At 34.6% G+C, this 20,725-nt stretch overlaps 1 protein-coding gene across 3 annotated transcripts in view; it reads left to right on the forward strand.

Moving 5' to 3' along the window:
* The window catches only part of KCNT2 (potassium sodium-activated channel subfamily T member 2), a gene marked incomplete at both ends in the record, with an annotated part of 363,001 nt that overhangs the window by 279,231 nt on the left and 63,045 nt on the right, over window positions 1-20,725 (forward strand). For 2 of the 3 annotated variants that reach the window (XM_080699606.1, XM_080699607.1), the window contains 2 exons: window positions 3,842-4,014; window positions 15,945-16,079. In XM_080699606.1, coding sequence (XP_080555732.1) covers window positions 3,842-4,014; window positions 15,945-16,079 — 308 coding nt within the window. Of the gene's footprint in view, window positions 1-3,841; window positions 4,015-12,212; window positions 12,285-15,944; window positions 16,080-20,725 lie in introns of all 3 variants that reach the window. The other variant, XM_080699605.1, reaches the window with a different exon arrangement.

Raw genomic sequence — 20,725 nt, forward strand, 5'->3', positions numbered from 1 at the left:
TTTCACAATACTTTGTACTTGACTTATATAAGTTTATTCTCCCAAAGAATAAGAAAACAGAAAGAAGAATCTTGAACACTCTCCTAGAGATTCAAATGCATACTGATTCTGCCAGGTGTTTCTTCTTTTACTCTAAATTTAGGAGTTAGAGTACAAAAAAATCTCAGTTCTGAATTTACAAAACTATGTGGGCTACTATTTTCACCAATAAATTTCAATTTCCTCATCTGTAAAATTAGTATGAATTTAGCATGAACTTCATAGGGTTCTTATAAGGATTATATAATTAGTACAAGTTCAACATATTAATTTAAGGAAGTTAATAACTGAGTAGATGCTTAATTCATTTTAATATTCTTGTTATTATTTTTCATATGGTAAACATAAATTTTGGCTGTTGCTTGCCTTCTTGAGGAAGATTCAGAGAACATTTGAAAATGCCAGTCTTTTTTCCGTGAAGTTGCTTTGTAAATCTTTACTGTGCTGCTGAACTATTCATCTGGGCCCATTGAGATGGACTACCCATCACTCCAGGCCTTGTATTTATTTCTGGCTGTTCTTATTTTACTTTACCTTTAGGAAGTATTTGATATTTCTGGCCAACTGTGTATTTCTGGTAACATTAATAAATTCTAAATCTCAGATCTATTCAACTTCATTGACCCTTTCCATGATGAAGTTTTTCTATGACTAATTCTTGGTTTATAAAATTTTTGTTGCTTTCTTAAAGAAATTTTCCAAAATAATAATATATCAAGGCCCCCATAAAACCTGGACTCACCTCTGGTGGCGTTCTTTCTGATATATAAAGAGGAAAAGAATATCATTAGAAGACCAAAAAGTAGAAATAATTTAATCTCCAAGCAATAAATTTGGACTAAGAAGCTAAGCTCTCAGAAATGAGGACTGGTGGAGGAGCAATAGAGGACGTTTTAGAGTTGAAGGTCTGTTATGTGTCCTACCATATTAATAAAGCAAAAGTTTTCAGCATTGTTGATGGGTTGGTGATGTCTAGGTTTAACGGTTATTCAGGTAGTATTAGGCTGATAGGAAGTGGTGTGCTATGGTAAAGAGATGCCTGCTTTGGAATCCTGGAATGGACTTGTTTATTTGACTCTACTGTGGCCATCAAGAGTGTTAATTTGGGTCATGTTGTCTAACACCCTTCCAGTGTCAGCTACCTGGTGTTTGGCTCAATCTACCAACACTAAATTCTCTGTTATCTCTTTGAATTTATCTTAGTGACTGATCCATTTCTACATCTCCACAGGGAATATTGTTCTTTCAGTTTTACTTATTTTATAAATATTGAAGTTCTTACTGATCCAAACGTCAGCCTGTCAACTGTTCTCCTTTTATAATTTCTTTCTGAGTGACCTTATTTTGTTATGTGCCTTCGATTCTCTTTGGATCAACAACTCTGCAAATGTCCTTCCAGTGACGAAGTTACTAGTTTCTTTGCATTTCATTATTTCTTTTTCTAAAAGTACGTTTTTATTGATGTGGTATTATCATAATAAAGTTCGGAGTGTTAGGGACACACATGTACACAGCACTGGGTGAGCTTCCCCAGAATGACCCCTACTCCCTCCCCTTCCCTGCATGTGATATTCAGATTGGTATTAATAATTGTGCATATGTACATAGCATCATTTAAGTTATTCCCTTTATCACCCTCCCTCCTGCCCTATCTCCCTCCACTGGACTCTATCAATCCACTGGGGTTTCTCCTTTGTCTGGAGTCCTTCTGGCATCCCACTTGATCCCTAGTCATACGACTCCTGAGTATCTTTGCAAGAGAAGTGAAGTGAGAATATTGTAGGGATACACGCCTGTCCATGTTTATAGCAGCACAATTCACATTAGCCAAACAGCCTAAGTGTTCATCATCAGATGGGTAGGTTACAAGACTGTGGTATATATAAGACGATGCGATTTTACTCAGTGATAAAGAATAAAAAATCGTGCCATTTGCAGGAGAATGAACGGAACTAGAGAATATTATGCTTTCCATTTGGTTCTTATACTGTATATCTTATTCTAGAATAATTTTCCTACTGCCTAGATTATATCCATTAGAATTTCTGGTAGGTAGATTATTTTATTTTATTTTATTTTATTTGTGGAAGGGGATTGAACCAAGGGCATTCTACCTCCAAGCTATTCCTCCAGCCCTATTTTATTTTTACTTTGAAAAGGGGTCTCACTAGGTTGATATTTATTGTTCTTTTAAATTATGAATTCCTGTGGAATGTCCTCATCTTGCCCTCATTCTTGAAAGACAGATTTGTATGGTTTTCAATTTCTGCCACTTAGTTTTTCTTTTGTCATTTTAAGGTCTTTATTTAATGCCTCCTGGACTTCTTCTTCCTTTTGAAAAGTCACTCATTATTCTAATTATTGTTCTTTGTACTAGTATCCCTTTTTTTTCTTGGGGGGTACTTTTAAGATCACATCATCTCAGTTGCTTTCTCCTTTAATTATTATTTGTATGGCTGTGTGTTTCTTCTTGTTTGGCTTTAGGACTCAATGAATTTCCTGAGAATTTGTTTTATTTTTTAATCACTCATAGAAAATCCTCAGTCAACATTTATTTGAATATGGCTTCTCTCATCTCTTTGTCAGTTAATCTGATTAACTACATACTAGATATTCTCACACTACCTTATAAGTTTTTAAAATTTCCTTCCTAGTTTCTATTGCTTTGGGTCAATATTTTCAAATCTATTCTTCAGTTGATTCCTTCTGCTATATTATATGTGTAATTTAAATTATCTTTTGCATTATATTGTTTAAGAAGATATATGGAAATATTTATATATATTATTTTTAACATCCCTCTTGAATATTTTAAGTAATCCGCTGTTCTTTGTCCATGCTAAAGCATATTATGCATATTAAAACATATTAAGCATTCATGTTTTACATTCTGAATTTAATAACAACAAACTGTAGTTTTGGGGGGTCTAATTATCTTTTTTGTTGGTATTTATTTTTGGATCCTCGCTTCTATCAGTGCTTTGTAATTTTTTTATTAAGAAATAATTGCAGCGATGAACCCACAGAGAACTATCTAATCTCCACCCAAATAATTAAAAAAGATATCCATGTAGATAAAGATAAAGGTGAAAGAGCAGACCGTGGGACCAGTCCTCTTTGCAAATAAATTAACATAAAATGAGCCATGGTTTATTAATATTAATTCTAGAAAGCTCTACACTCTCAGAAAATAGCAAAGTACCTCAGGCCAACAGTGATATCTTCAGACATCAAGTTTTTCCACTTTTTGGTACTGGTATTTTTATTATGATGATGATAATGATGCTGCTGCTGATGGTTTTACTCTTGAATATCTGCATCATTATCTTGACAGCTCAGTTGTACCTTGAGACATGGCTTTTTTTGTTGTCTTCTTTTTCCTTCTTTGTTTTAGTTCATAAAGTAAGATATTCAGTAGTGGGGAATTTTTTGGAGCTATTTAGTTATGACATTACTGTATTTCTGAAAATGAAATCTATATGTAGGTAAGTTTACAGTGTAGATACCCAGATGTCATCCGGCAGCAAGTTTTAGTTTATGGAAGAATATGGGCACTCACATACTGTTGGCTTTTCTCCATCAAGCTACGTACTTACAATTCACTTGACTGATATCTACACACCTATATTCCTTACCTCAAGTTACAGAACTGGGGCAAAGACAAATATGTAACAATTTAAAATTTGTTAGGAAATGAGAATTTAGTTAGAATAAATTTACATTTCCATATATCCTAAATAATTTTACCAAATTTTAGTGGAGTATAAAAATGGCATTTCTTTGTATAATTTTTCTTCTCTAGAGTTGCCAACATAACTACTATGAGGACGCAAAAGCCTATGGATTCAAAAATAAGCTAATTATAGTTGCAGCTGAAACAGCTGGAAATGGATTGTATAATTTTATTGTTCCTCTCAGGGCATATTATAGACCAAAGAAAGAACTTAACCCCATAGTACTGCTATTGGATAACCCGTAAGTATACTTTAAAATACACACAAAAAGACAGTTTTTAATATTATATTATGTATATAAAAATAACTGACTTTAATTTGCTGATAGTATTTTTAATCAGACACATTATGGTACACAATTAATTGAGAGATAGGTAATATATTCTGTGCTGTGTGATACATAAAAATCATTAACTATGGTTATGTTTCACAAATACTCATTTAAAAATCACCAGAAAACTCTGAGAATTTTATTTGAAACTATTCTTCCATGTTTATCTACTAATAATACTATAGAAAATAGGCTACTGAAATAACTACTGTGATTTTTCTTTAAATTAATCAGCTAATTGAAATATCCCTGTGAAAATTGGTCAATTTTATTGTCTATCAAAACAACCATTAGTTATCAGAGGAGCATTTATTAATCCATTTTTATGTTATACCCTGGACCATAGTCATCATGCATTATTATTGTACTGCTGTTCAAATATATATTCTGTAACATTATACAAATAATGCTATATCACATAGATTTAGTTTGAAACATGGATTGATTTACTTTTGCTAAATGAGACTACTTAACCATTAAAAAAATATTGTACACATAGAAATCTAGTTTACTGAAGGGAATGGTATAAGCCATTTTATCTTAAGAATAAAGTGTTCCTTTGTATGCCTGGAAACAAATAGCAGGTGATGTTTAGGTCACTCTCATGTTACAGGATTCTTCCACTCTCCCCCTCCATTGCCAAATTGATGCTAATTTTAGGATAAACTAAACGAAGCCAAATTCTCTTGCCTTAGCTCTGCATTTGAAAATAATCAAAAGAAGTTTCTTAAACCAGAGATATTTTCTCAGATTTAACTGAGAAACTATTTCTCAGATTTTACTGAGAAACAGTATAACTTCATCAGATTATTTTTCTTAATATACAAATATAAAAAAATTAATGTATCACTTTAGCAACACCTTCACAATGATAATTATAAATATTGAGTACAACTGTATAATATTCTATAAAATATTTTTTAGATCTGACGTACAATGACTTTTTCAGGGCCTCTCTGGAATGTAAGGAAAGGAGAAGTATATTTTATGTAGGTGTGGGGAACAGAAAATTTTGACCCAATTTAAGAAGGAAAAAAGTATATGAAACAAATCTTAGGTGAATCCAAGTTCGTTTATGGAATGGCTGTAGCAGTAGAATGGTTACCCAGCCCCTCTTAGGTCTTTTGAGCTCAAGCTGCAAAGGGTTTATCTGCGCTTTCACAATAGATACCCAACAAGAACTGTAACTCACACTGTCACGTGGGGGTCCTTTCTATAATGATGTAATGGCTCCTTCAAAGACATAATCTAAGACAAGAAAGTTTGCAAATGGTGATAACATTTTTCATACTTTCACCAAAACACTTGACAAGAACAACCTAGAGGAAGAAAGATTTATTTTGACTCAGGATTTCAGAGATTCAGTTCTTGGTCAGCCAGCTTCAAGAGAGAAACATTATGGCCAAGATCAGGGTGGAGGAGGAAAGCTGTTTAGCTGGTGGCAGCCAGAAAGTTAGGAGAGAGGTGGGGAGGGAGAGGGGGGAGAGAGAGAGCGAGAGAGAGCGAGAAAGCAAGAGAGAGCGAGAGAGAACGAGAGAGCAAGAGAGCAAGAGCAAGAGAGTGAGAGAGAGCGAGAGAGAGAATGAGAATGAATGAATTTCAGGGGCAGATATAGTCCTAAAAGGCATGTCCCCACTGATCAACCTCTGAACCTTACTACAATTGGAGTATCAACATCTGAGCTTTGAATACACTCTGTAGTATCCAAACTGTAGCACAACCTGGTCTCCTTATAGTAGCCTCATCTTGACTACTTGGACCAAGCTGGATCATTTCAAGTCCCTGGATACAGACAGATAAACAGGAAGAAGCTTGAGAGGAAAGAAATAGTATTTGTAGCATCCCTCTGGTTGGGCTTAGAGTAAAAACATCCTTTCCTTTTTTTTAAATATTACTTCAAGGTAAAACTTCTTGTGTTGGTATATAAAACTTCACTAAAATTGTTATCTCCAAATTTGGGAGTGGATTTTACTTAAAGGGAGCAGAGACAGACTTTTTTTTCTTCAATTTCCAGTCTTCCTTAGTAGTTTTCAGTTTTTGAGTCACCAGCCCTGCAGCTTTCCACCTCACTATCCCATGAATGAGGACCTAAGGAACCGTTTGCATGTCCTTCTTATATAGATTTCACAGTAGCTGCACCAAAGTTAGTCCCTTTTTTTATTTTGAAAAAAACAAGTTACCAAAATGTCTAATATAGATATACATAGATGTTTCTAATTTATAAAAAATTATTTCATATATTTACATATATATTTTTAGAAAGACATTGCCTAATATATTAACATATATATTAGAAAGAGATTGTTTAGCCCCAGAGAGATGCACCAAGCAGTTTATAGTCTCTAAGCTTACAATTTACAGTGTAAGCATTTAAATAAACGGAAGACTGTCAGTGAGTTAGATACGCCACTGCCTTAACTTACAAATGATTTAACACAGACCTTCTGAACGACTCTTAGACCATGTCTCTTTCATCTATGTGATCCAACATACAGGTGTTTGATAGATGAAAAGTGTATTTTGTTTATCAGTTAATTTTGGAAGCAAAACTATGTTTTAACTTCAAATTTGTGCGGGTTTCATTTTTAAAGTCAACCATTCACTGTTCTTTGATGCTTCTAGTAGGGTTTCAGTTTATTTTTCTTCATTGCTATGTTACAGTATTATGTACTATAAGTTAACATTATTTCAGTTTATTATGTTGCAAGTACTTGCCATAAAATCTATTAGCTTCCTGTGTACTTCCTGAAAGTGGTATCTGACATTTTTTATTTGTTTTCCTCTGTTCCTCTAGTCAAGAATGAGGAAATAAAAACTAAACACCAATAAGTAACCTTCCTGGAAGTTTTATGCAATCTCTTTTTCTTTTTAAACAATTAGACACCTGCTGCTCTGAAATGGCTAGTATTTTGCAATCTATGCTACAATATGACAAAATAATGATGCTGTTTTGCTTCAAAATGTTTTAAAGCCATAAGAATTTATACAATAATATTTACACACATCTGTAGTTATTACTTAGTTTTATTATGCAATTAAAATTATTTAGTTTTAATTAAAATGTTTAGTTTTAATTAAGATTACTCTATTTTTATTTTTATTTTTTTATTTTTTATTTTTCATTTTTTTTGGTGGTACTGGGGATGGAACCCTTCTACCTCCGGGCTACACTCCCAGACATATTTTTATATTTTGTTTGGAAACAGGGTCTCTTAAGCCAGCGAGGCTGGCTTAGAACCTGCATGATCCTCCTGTCTCCACCTCCCAAGAGCGGGGATTAAAAGCGTGCCCCACCATGCCCGGCTCTATTTTATTTTTTAATATAATGTTATTGGTGGATTGTAGTCTCACATCATAATGTAGTTCAGAGTGACAGAGACATACTTACAAAATTCTTTTGAATGTCACTGATAATAATAACAGAAACATGATTATCTAGAAAATTCAATTAATTCAATCACAAAAGTTAAGAGATTATAACTATAAAATTTGAAAAAATGTAAATTAAATCTATAATAGTCACACACTATATGATGAAATAAGTGTTAACAATATTGCCCAATACAAAGACTTCTACATCTCAAATTATAATGTAAAAATCTGAAAGATATTGAAAAATATCTTTCAGCTGATTAGAGAAGTTCTGATCTTCAGCATTTAATGAGAGCTGGTGTCATTTATGACTTCTAATGCTAGTTCTCTTGGGTCATACTGATTTCAAATATTTTGACTATGTCCCCTTCATCAAAGGTTATGTAGTCATCTGATAATGGCAGAAAGGCAAGTTAAAAGCTAGAATATGTTGCCCAAAGCTACATAAAGATGAAATGGAAGACTCAAGTCAGCAGCATTAACTTTTAGTAAAATCTCATTACACTACCAACCTTTTAAAAATCAATCTCTGTCACAAATAATAACAGAATGACATCAGTTAATTTCGTCAGTTATGATGAAATATCTAACATATGAGTATTCTTACTAGAGAAACTCTAACTTTGGCTTCAGAAAGATCTGAGATAAGATCTAAGCTTATACCCTCTTGACAGGTCTATTCCATGTTGAATCTCTAAGCTTCAATTTTCTCATTTATAAAATAGTACACTTAACCTGTTATTGTGAAACTCTAAGATACAGCACATAAAGTACAAGTACAAGACCCAACATTTACAACACAATCAGGAAATATCAGTTTCCCTTTTGTTGATCAAGAAATAACACTGACAAGATGCAGAGGCACACACCTGTGTGATTCCAGCTACTACATAGGCTGATGTAGGAGAGTTAAAGCCTCAAAGCCAGCCTCTGGAAATAACTCAGACCCTACCTCAAAAAGAAAGAAAGAAAGAAAGAAAGAAAGAAAGAAAGAAAGAAAGAAAGAAAGAAAGAAAGAAAGAAAGGCTGAGGATGATGTAGCTCCATGATAAAGTGCTTGCCTTGAATATGTATGTATTGTAAGAAAAGGACATTTATTTTCATGAGTGTTTTGTGTTTTTGTTTAATGTTTCTTAGTAATAATGCTTCTAAATGGAAAGGTATTATCCTCAAATTAACTACCCCCCAATGTCTAAGACTATTAAGAGCCTATGACATAAATTGCTACTCAATCACTAAGCAGGTTTTGCTATAAAAAAATGGTGTTGTCATTTTATTTCAATGACCAGGCACAAAGCATAAAAATGCAAAATGTTTTTATTTTCCTTTAAAGCATAGTTTTTAACAGCAATAGTAGATGAAGCTTTGTCTTAAAAATTAAAATTTTCAAATGTTTCATCAGGTAACATATTTAATAGGGTTCCGGGGTCTTGGTTTACCTTATTTATAGCTAGATTCACGAAAAGGTAGACCAGACTACCACAATTTAAAAGCAAGTTCTAAGAATTTGGAAGATTGCTTGCAAACTGTGAACATAAAGTTGTGGCCGAACTACGTTTAACTAAAATCCATGAATTTCGTAAAACAAAGATTAAAAAAAAAAAAAAACAAAACAACAACTGGGGATTGCGGGCATGGTGGCGCATGCTTGCAATCCCAACATTTGGAGGGTGAGACAGGATGATTGCAGTTCTCAGGCAGCCTCAGCTACTTAGTGAGGCCCTTTGCAATTTAGTGAGACCCTGTTTCAAAATAAAGACTAAGCCGGGCGTGGTGGCACTCCTTGTAATCCCAGCATTCGGGAAGTGGAGACGGAGGATTTGGGTTCCGATAGCCTTGTCTACTAAGTGAGGCCCTCCGCAACTCAGTGAGACCCTATTTCAAAATAAAGAATAAAAAACTGGGCAGGGGGTGTAGCTCGGAGGTCGAATGCCTCTGGGTCCATCCCCAGACCCGCAAATAAAATAAAATAAAGACTAAAAAATAGGGCTGGGGTGAATCTTGGAGCTAGAAAGCCTCTGGGTTCCATCCCCAGTACCGGGGGAGGAAAAAAAAAAGGGGGATTGAACCCAGAGTCATTCTACTTCGAAGTTTTACCCCCAACTTTCTTTTATATTTTTGTTTTGAAACAGGGTCTTGCTAAATTGCTGAGGTTGGCCTCCAATCTTCCATTTCCTGTCCCAGCCTCCCAAGTAAGCAGTCGGTTTAATGAGCAGTTAGCTTTTAGGATCTCTAATAGATGAAGCACAGAATACAAAGACATTATCTTCAGTTTTACCTCGAACAGAATGGTTGACCTAACATAAGAACATACTTTGACCCATTAAGATTAATGACTCATTAATATTAAATATTGTTGCAAGACAGAAGAAAAATGATGTTGCATTAAAGGAATGGTCAGAGAAGGTAGCAGAGAAACACTGAAAGCATCCAGAGCCAAAAGAATGGGTCAGATTAAAAAGAAGGTTACCCAGGCCCAACTATGTGTCTATGATCAACAATGAAGAATTTGGGGCCCAACTCTGTTACATAAATTAATGGCACTTTAAATACTCATTTTTTTTCTTTTAACAATTTTTTTATTGAACATAAATAGTATACATTTAAACTATATTTGGTGCCCCCCCCGTTTTCCCTTTCCCCCTCCCACCAATGGTTGTCCAGGTTAACTATGTCATATTCATAATTTTACACATGTTCAGATGTAGACCCTCATTAAAGCAAGACATGCTACCCTATGCTGAAACAAAAGAATCTCAGATTCAAGGACAGCCTTAGCAACATAGCAAGACTTTCAGAAACCTAGTGAAACTGTGTTTCAAAATTAAAAATAAAAAGGGCTGGAGGTGTAGATGGGAAGTAAAATGCCACTGGCTTCAATCCCCAGTAAAACACACACACACACACACACACACACACACACACCAGATAAATCAAAAAACCTCATTTTATATGATTGGAACTATCTGAAAAGTTAGGGATAAAAGGAATAAAATAAATAGTTGCCAGAAAAAGGCACGAGCAAAAGGATTTTTTAAACCACCATTAATTCAGTGTGGTTCTGCTCTTTGGTACGTGTTCTTCACACATGATTCTACAACTGTGAAGCCCAGTGAGAGAGACAAGCAGAACTTTGAATTAGCAACTAGGATGCCTCCTAAATTTAAGAAGTGGATGGTACCTAGAGAAAGGACAATATAAATCTCTCTCATAAGGGATTAGCAGAGTCTGCCACTCAGAGTGCATAGTGTTCTAATATTTTTAAAATAATATGCATTAGGTGCTTTAGAAATGTTTACAGACCGTGGTTGAGTAATACCAGTTCTATGATTGTTTTTGAGGTAAGGATAAAAACAATATAAATGAAAGTCATCCAAAATCGGGCCTACCACTGCTTATACATAAATAGCAAGCTATTAGAAATAACTGTACAAGTAGCAAGAAGCGAAAATAATGTATAAACTAATACTTGCGAATTTTGTAAATAGATTGTGGTACATTTAAAAGATGCGTAGTATTAGACCATTTAAATGACTACGAGGAAATTTAGTCAAAGTTGTAACTTGGAAAGTTCCTTTTTTATACTTTACTGTATTGAGCTTTATCTTCAGAGTGTAACAGAAGGATGATAATCAGGGAGAAAATAAGACAGGGAGAAAGAGAATTGATCTTACTGGGGATCAACTCTTCCATGACTCTTTCAACGCGTCTGGAAAACTACAGGCACTATAATTCCCTCAGCCTACAGTTTTCTCTCTCCTGTTGTACTAGGCAAACCCCTACTCATTCTTCAACACCCAAATCAAATATGTTTTTGAAATATTGCCAATTCTCCCTTTTAAGTACAATGAATTTTTATATTACAATATATTTTGCATTTTTGTGCCTCCTTTACATATGCAAACAACTCTGTATATCTTATAACTTAACATGATATTCTTTATAAATTATGCCTAGATATATTACAATGTTGATTCAATAAAATTTTGTGATATTTCATATATATTTGCTGAGTGAATAAATGCAATGATGAATTCATAACTCTGTAAAGGGGATAGAATATATTCAGTGATTTCTAAGCAAGCTATTAGGTTTATGGTTTTTTCTTGAATATGCATACGAGTAAATAGTTCAGTCATTATAAATGTTTCTCAACAATATGTATTTAGTAAATTAATAAACTAAAGGGGTAAAATACTTTTACTGTGATTTTAGATAATACATGTTTTGCATGGGGATATATATACTGTATGTATTTGACGTGTTAATACACTGTAGAACAGAGTGCTGTACACATTCCTTCTACAAAGTTGCTGTTAATAGGTTTAATAGCTTCTCTTAGTGGGTATTTGTACGCCATGCTGTGGTTCACCTAAGTTAAAGATCCTGTATTTGTTTTCAAGGCCCAGTCTGCCTAGATAACCATTGAATTAATTGATTAAGATTTTTGGTCATAATTAAGAGTGAAAATTCAATATTTTTGTTGAATGATGCCATAATGTTTCTGATTTAGAAAACTGGAATACTTGTTTTTATACTTTTGAGTGCATTGTGTGGTTCAAGTGCCAAGTGAGGTTCACTAATTAATGTTAAGATAAAGAAAAGATGCTCACAATGCGTCTCCTCAGCAGTGTTTAGTTTTGGAAATGCAAACTAAGTCAACTTGCTTCCTTCCCCCAGAAGTGCTGCCGCTGTTGTGACATTGTGTTTCATTTTGTAACCCATCTGCTACTTAGGCCAGATATGCATTTTCTGGATGCAATCTGTTGGTTTCCAATGGTTTACTACATGGTGGGCTCTATTGACAAGTAGGTGACAAAAATATTTGGCACATAACTAGTGTAGTGTCCTGTGGTCTGTCCTGTGCTGTGCGTTATGACTGCATGATGCGTGTTGGTGTTGCACATATGACACGTAATGCATGTACGCCTTTTCTCTGTGTGTTATATCTCTTAGATTAAACCTCCTAAGCAGTTGTCTGCCGTTGAATTAAAATAAATCCCCCTGCATGTCACTTTTATCAATTGTGCTCAGTTTGAAAACTGTTGCAGTTTTGTCTCTTTTACAAGAATAACATTATTACTCTTGTTATAGTGGCGGAAAAAATCCCTAAATATCTGACATTGTGATACACTGATGTCAGTACCATCACTTCTGAAAATCTGCACAATAGTGTAGAAATGCTCTATTTTGATTTAGATATATACATAGGAGCATTTTTGTTCTATCAGTTCAGAATTTCTAAAAATGTTTGATAGTCCAAAAGTCATATTGGAGTAATGCATTAGTATAAAAATATAAATCCTTATATATGCATCATGGTGACATTATTAAACATATAAAAACAATATCAGAAAACTGATTTGAGAAAAAATATATTACTTTTTCATTAAAAATATCAGCCAGAGCTTTTAAAATAAAAAGCCAAAATTTACCAAGTAAGATTTTAATACTTACATGTTATTCCGTTTATGTGGGAAAGAAAAAAGTTTATATCTTTAAATGTTTATTACCTGTGGCAACATTCAAGGCCACTCAGATTAAATATATTTAGCTTCAATTCTACACTAATATACTTCACATGATCAGTTTTTTATAATACTAACCAACTAAAATATCATTAGTAGATATACCAAGGCTACCATTAACATTTTATACATATTTTATAACCAGTAATATTACTTTAAAATAATAGTGTTCTATTAAGATTACATTATAAAATTAGCACAAAATCCAGAATAAACCTCTTATGTGTTTTCTGATAGAAACTACGAGGTAATTTTTTCCTTTGTAAGAATATTTATGATAAAGAAAAGGACAACTGAGGACATTAAAAGTGTAGAGATGAAGGTCAACCAGGTTGGCTACAAGTTGATAATTTTTAAAGTTGGATGATGAGAACATGGAGATTCATTAAATAATTCTTTGCTTATGTTTAAAATTTTCTTTAAAAAATTATTTCACAATCCTAAATATTGTATTGTACTCTTGGAAAAAGGCATCAGAGAAGGGTGAAGAGAGAGGCTTTGCCAATTTGATACATGTAAGTTTTTCCATTTAGATTCATTTTCTTTGGCTGCCACCTGGTGGCCGAATTGTATAAAGCAAGCTCGCTGAAGAAAATGAGAGGAATTGGGATTGGCAGGCTTTAGGAAAGTAAAATTGTGGTTTACCCAGACAAAGGAAAAGAGGATTAAGTGTAAAATTAAATAATTGAAGAGAAATATGTTTTAGTTAAATCATGAAAGAGAAAACTCTCTATGTGGTTCAGGAATATCATTCCCATTGTATAATTCTCTCTAATTTTTAACTCTTAAGTAGTGAAAATTACTAAAATCATTTGTGAAGGCTGTGAATAAATGTTACATCCAACATTTTGAGGTTGGAATGAATTATAAATAGGGGTGTAGGTGGCCATTAGCAATATAACACGGCTAAATTTGTGTCAAGTATTAAGTTCAGCTTTATTAATTTTTGCTAATTAAAATTCATCTTTTCTATCTTAACTTCTATCTATGTATCTTCAGTCAGCCAAAATTACCTTCTACTACTTATCCTTACTTTTCTTATATAATTTCAGTGATTTTTTCCCCCCTAAACTGGGAAAAAAAGGATTGCGAAAGTTTGAAACATGAGGAAGTACTTTAAAATTATTAGGTGTTTTTAGGCAGATGGCTTAGTCATCCCTTTTCTGCTCTGTAAAAACTCACTTTCCATATAACTCTCTGTGCATGTGTGATGCTGGGGACTGAACCCAGGGCACAGGCCAGGCACGTGCTCTGTCCCTTGGCTACTTCCCCCGTCACTGGTTAACTCTTTTGAACATATATTTTAATAAATGTAAGAGCAATTATTATAATTTTCTACATAAAAGAAGTACCCAGCTATCCCAAGGGGTTTAAACTTAAAGACCATCATATTTACTGGATCTTATGATTCTGGCACCTAGTACTATAGAAATTTTATTTGGAAAACCTTTCTCTTTTCACAGTTTTAGATTTAAAATCTCCACCATACAACATTGCCCTTGATTCAGGTGAACTATTTTTTTTTTTCTGAACTCTTTCTGGGGATCTTGGACTCAAGGCTTTGGTAATATTCTCTCACCCAATAACAGAGTAAGAAAGCCTGCCTCCCACCTTCCCATAAATAAAAGGCAATACACTCTAAATTAACACAGGTAACTCATGTATCTAGAAAAGATCCTAAGGGACATGACTCTCCAATTTAGAAATATAAAAGGAACAGTGGTTCTTTAAGTATTACATTTTCTTTTTAAAAATAATATGATGTGGAAATCAATTGACCTATGTCTTTTTATCTGTCTCCAATCAACCCTTTATCTAGAACATCTTTGTACTAGTTCAGGTTTAGTTTCCCTTATCCCATTCATTCCTATTTTTCTAATTTGTATGACAAAAGGCAATGAGAATAATGGTTTACCTATTTCAGCTTTAATGTTAGCCATCTTTAAAAATTCTGAGAAGCCCAGTGTAGTGGCCAGTGCTTTTAATCCCAGTCCATGGGAGGCTGAAAGAGGAGGGTTGCAGGTTCAAAGCCAGTGTCAGAAACATAGTGAAGCTCCCAGCAACTTAGCCAGACATTGTTTCAAAGTTTCAAAATAAAAAAAAAATAATAAAATAGGTCTAGATTACAGGTTGAAGGTAGAATGCCATTGGGTCCAATCCTCGGAAAACACACACACACACACACACACACACACACACACACACTTTGAAAATGCTAGGCAATGTATTTTATCAGTGATGAGGAGAATATTGACTCTATTACAGCTCACAGATGTTTGCAGTCTCATTTTGTATTTGCCTCATGTAGCCAAAGAAATCAAGTTGTCCATTCTGATCAACCTATTCAAAAACTTAAATTTGCTCAAAATCTTAGGCTGGCTAAATGGTAGGCATGAGTACAACAGATATTCAGGTATTCCCCATTGCTCTTGGCTGTGTATAATCAGTCTTAGCATGTAGCTCTTACATACAGAAATAATAGACCTTTAAAAATAAACATTGCATTAGTTTTATATTTCATTAGGCTTGACCACCTAATGTAATAGTTATCCTTCTCTTTTCTCTTACCAAAAACACTTTAGAAATAGGAAAAAATGTAAACACTCTTTTAAGTAGTATGTTAACAGTAAAAACAAAGTTCTAACATGTGCTAACAATATTTCTTTTGGTTGGAAAATGTGTGTTTTCCAAGTATCACTTTAATAAATATTATTCAATAGATTATTAACACAGAGGCTTTGAAACAAGATATGATGAGATCCCCAAATAAAAATTATTTGATATTAGTTGTTTTATAATTCCCATTAATATCTGTGCACAGTATAATCAAGCCACTTGTCAGGGAAACTTACAGAAGTACAGAGATAAATAAGTTTGTGCGGTGATTCTAACACTGTGGGTGACTTACAGTCTACTGTTCTCTGTTGGTTTTTCTCAAAGCCTAGATGACTTGCTCAGGTGTGGAGTGACCTTTGCTGCCAACATGGTGGTGGTGGACAAAGAGAGTACCATGAGCGCGGAGGAGGATTACATGGCAGATGCCAAGACGATCGTCAACGTACAGACCCTTTTCAGGTGTGTGTCTGTAACCCAACCCTGCTGGTACCTTTGTGCCCAATGTGTGTACAATGTGTGAAACTGGCTCTGCGGGAGGAATGAGCACGAGGTGTCCACACTGACTTTGTGTTTGTTCATGGATCTATTTGTTCATAGAACACTTATTTGACCCCTAATATATGAGTGGTACTTTATGAAGTTAAATGTTGAGCACCAGACCAATAGTTCTTCTCCCCAAATTAATGGGATGGTGTACTGACTTTTCTCAGATGCATTTAGCAAGAGCAAATTCTAAAATATTGCGCATGGTAGTAATCCTGACAAGGACAACCTGTGTTCTGATTTTGGTGTCCTACCAAGTAGTGACCAGAGATGTGTATTTAGGATTGAAAGGTTGCAAGGATATGAACAGGTAATTTATCCAGGTCAGGAGCAAATTTATAACCTCTCTTCACTATTTTCTAGTCTTTTCTCAATTTAACTCAGATGTGCACCCCCATTTTAATTGTTGTTGGGCCTGTGTGAACACTTCCAATCAGAGGAAGGTCTTTGTTATAGGTCAAAATCATCTATAAATTAAGACATCTACAGAATTAGGAAGGATTCTCTTTGCAATCATCTGAAAATTTAAATATCAGAAAGATCATTATTTTAGTTTTATGAATGAGTTTTTAGCATCTCAATGGAAGTATGAGCCAGATTATGAATGCGAATAAAATAATTTTAACTCTTGTCTTTATTCCCCCACACTTTACCTTAATATTGGAACAGGCAAATAGTGAGTCTAAGTAACTCAGTTCATAGTTCATGTTCAAAATTCAAAGGGGAGAGGACCTAGATGTGAATCCTATTTATGGTGAAATTTTGAGATATTAGTCAAGGGAAATCACTTTACTTCTCTAAGTGTCAACATTATAAGATTATTTAGACTTAATATCCATCACATAATATCCATCACATCCTTGATCACTTTTAATTACTGAAGAAATATTAGCTTTTATAATGACAAGCAGTGTAATTATCACTAATATGTGGCAGAATGAAAAAGCCATAGACCTTGAACTATGATAGTAGAAAACACCATCTGGAATGACCCCCTTCCCAGAGGCTCCAAAGACACTATTAACTTCTGTGACCTGAGAGTGTGTTTTATAGCCTGATTGAAATTCAACTTCTCTCATCTTGAAAACGTGGTTGGAAGCAATTAACCCACCCTGCAACATTAGTGTAAAGATTAGAGATCAAGTATGCAAAGGATCTATCATAGCACCTAGAGAATCTGCCCTGAATCTAAGAACCTCTTTTTCCGGAAGGAGAGGTACACACTGTCCACTCATTATAACTCAGGAGTTTGCTTAGAGTATAAGCACATATTGAGTTATACTACAGAGTATATTGAATGGTAGTATAAAACATGTTTAAACTATGACAGGTATATAAGCAATCGTTTTCCTCTGGAGAATAACAAAGGGAAATTATAGGGTAGAAAATTGATTCAAGGATGCAATTTGTAACCAGTGAATAAAGTAAACTCATTTTTTTTATTTCACGCTTTGCAAAAGTTAATTATAGTTTTAGTTGAGGAGGATCCTGAGTTTTTTTTTTTATTAAATATGCTATTTTATTTTCAATTTACTGTGAGATTATTTCTATTATGGTAAGGTTCCTATTGATTTGATTTCTGTGTATTTTCTGGGTAGATTATTTTGATTGCAATAATAAATCACCACCTTATTGAGAGGTGCAAAGGCTCTAATTAATAAATCAAAACTAGCCGGGTGTGGTGACTCACGCTTGTAATCCCAGCATTCGGGAGGCTGAGACTAGAGGATCGCGGTTCGTGGACAACCTCAGCTACTTAGTGAGGCCCTCTGCAACTCAGTGAGACTCGGTTTCAAAATAAAGAATAAAAAAGAAAATAGGGCAGGAGGTGTAGCTCGGAGGTCAAATGCCCCTGGGTTCCATCCCCAGACCTACAAAAAATAAAATAAAAAATAAAATACATAAATAAAAACTACCTGACCAGAGTAATTAGAAGAAGATATTCACTTGGAAATTAACTGTAAAAGCTGCCCTTCTCTGAATATCTGGCTGAGTAGGTGATCACCACGTGGTGAACCTACGAATGAGTTCTAGGAATGAATCTAGGAATGAGGAAATTTGGATTCCATCACTGTTAAGTTCGCACCAGGATATTTCAGAAATTATGCAATTTTCATGGCATGTAGAATAAATAGGTTCTAGTATAATTTTCAAAGGAGTATCACATATCCAAAGTGCAAAACAACCCTATTCTTTCCTTTCCTTGTCTTGTAACAATATTAGCAATTGTTTTCCTACGTATATATTTCTTTTGGTAGTGGGGATTGAACCCAGATGCATTCTACCTTCAAGCTACAATTCCAGCCACCGATTTTATTTCTTATTTAGAAACAGAACCTCACTAGGTCGATGAGAGTCTCACTACTTGCTGAAGCTGTCTTCGAAACTTCAATCCTTCTGTCTCAGCCGCTCAAGTACTGGGATTACAGGTGTGTGCCACCATGCCCGGTTCAGTATATAACTTCTTTTTTTTTTTTTTTTGGTGGTACTGGGTGTTGAACCCAGAGGCTTTCTACCTCTGGGCTATGCTCCCAGACCTATTTTATATTTTATTTGGAAGCAGGGTCTCACTAAGTTGCTTGAGAGCCTCAGTAGCTGAGGCTGGCTTCGAACCTATGCGATCCTCCTGTCTCAGGCTCCCAAGCGCAGGGATTACAAGTGTGCACCACCACACCCGGCTATATCTATTTAAAAAATTCAGTGAAGTTTGTATGGGTTGGTTGATAAATTACTAATCTATGTGTACAAAAATGGGGATAGTCTTACATAATAAAAGTATAACATCTATGGGTCCTTAAGTTATTATAAGTATCATTTAAATGGATGACCAACTCATGCAAAACTTGAGAGTATTGTCTACAGGAATAAGTCAGTTACCCCCTTCTGGGTTACTCTTCTACATCCTTTGAAGATGTTAGTTCTTAATATAGTGTGAGGCTTGCCAATGTTGATTCTACCTCAGTCCTTATGATGTCAATAATCCTATACAGATGGTCCTTTCAATATCTTACCTTAGCCATCATTCTCATGATCACGACCTTGAACTATGAATAACTTTAGGTTGCACATTTGCAGTTTCTAGTATTTAACTCTTTGAGTACTACTACTTAATCTCTATCTAACTTCTTCTAATAGTCCCATCTCTTAATAGTCCTTTGAGTATCTTGGAAATTATCACCCACCAATTCTATTATCTTTCTCTGTCTCTATGTACTAGAGAGCTTTATTTTTCTCTTTACCTAGATGGAATTCCAGGTCAGTTATAATAATCACTGCTGTGCTGAAACTTTAGGGGACAGTTAACGATGACCGTAGGCCAACACTGACCTCAGCTCTCTTTCCCTTTCTTCTCTTTCTCCTACTCCCATTTTTCTGTCTAAGTGGTTTACCTGCCACCTTGTGTAAAAGCCCTTAGAGGCATACAACTTCATTCCAGAGGTAGGATCCAATTATGCTTTTTAGTAAGCATGAGGCAGCCAAGATTCCAATTGCAGTCCCTTGATACCAAATTATTTAGGATTCAAGCTGTGGGCCCCATTTCCAAGTGAACTACATTCTTGCGCATTGATTATTCAAGGGAAAGTAGTATTTCTAAAATACTCAATAATCCTCATATCTTGATAAACGTCATTCATTTCCTCAACAGAAATTCAAAATTTAAAAAATATTTTTATCTATGAATTATTATAGAAAGCCATTATTTATAATGAGTTAATTAGTGTTACCTATGATATTGATAGAAATGCAAAAAACAAAAAGTAGGTTTGCTTAAACTTTCTGCTTCAAAACTACTCTGAGTGGTGAAACCAAATGCTAGCTGTACCCAGAGGTTTTTTGCTTTTTGTTTTTTGTAGTGTGGGTCTGGGGATGGAACTCAGGGGCATTTGACCTCCGAGCTACCACCCCCTGCACTATTTTTTATTCTTTATTTTGAAACAGGGTCTCACTAAGTTGCAGAGGGCCTCACTAAGTAGCTGAGGCTGTCCACAAACCACGATCCTCCGGTCTCAGCCTCCAGAATACTGGGATTACAAGTGTGTGCCACCACACCCTGCTTGCACCCAGGGTTTTAATTAACCAATCCAGAGTTTAAATTAAACTGATACATGCACCCATCACATTGTCAATACTTTTTTTTTTTTTTTTGGTACTGGGGATTGAACACAGAATATTTTACCTCTGAGCAACACCCTTGACCTTATTTTAAAAAAAAAAAAAACAGGGTCTCCCTAGGTTGCTGAAGTATCACTAAGTTGCTGAGGCTAGTCTCATATTTACAATCTTCCTGTCTCAGCCTCACGAGCCAAACACTGGAATTATAGACATGCACTACCATGCCTGGCTAATGAAAAAAGTTTAAGAAAAATAAACCTTAATTTAATGGGATCTAACGATGTAGTTCAATGATCAAGCACTTTCCTAGTATGTGTAAGGTTCTAGATTTATCTCTATCATTAAAAAAAGAAAGAAAATAAAATAAAACCTTGTATTCATGGTTATATTAGAGCCCAGGAGAGACAAAAATGAGATACAACTCAAGAATAAAATGATAGTAGAAATCT

Source organism: Muscardinus avellanarius (assembly GCF_963383645.1).
Source record: "Muscardinus avellanarius genome assembly, chromosome: 7".
NCBI classification, from domain to species: Eukaryota; Metazoa; Chordata; class Mammalia; order Rodentia; family Gliridae; genus Muscardinus; species Muscardinus avellanarius.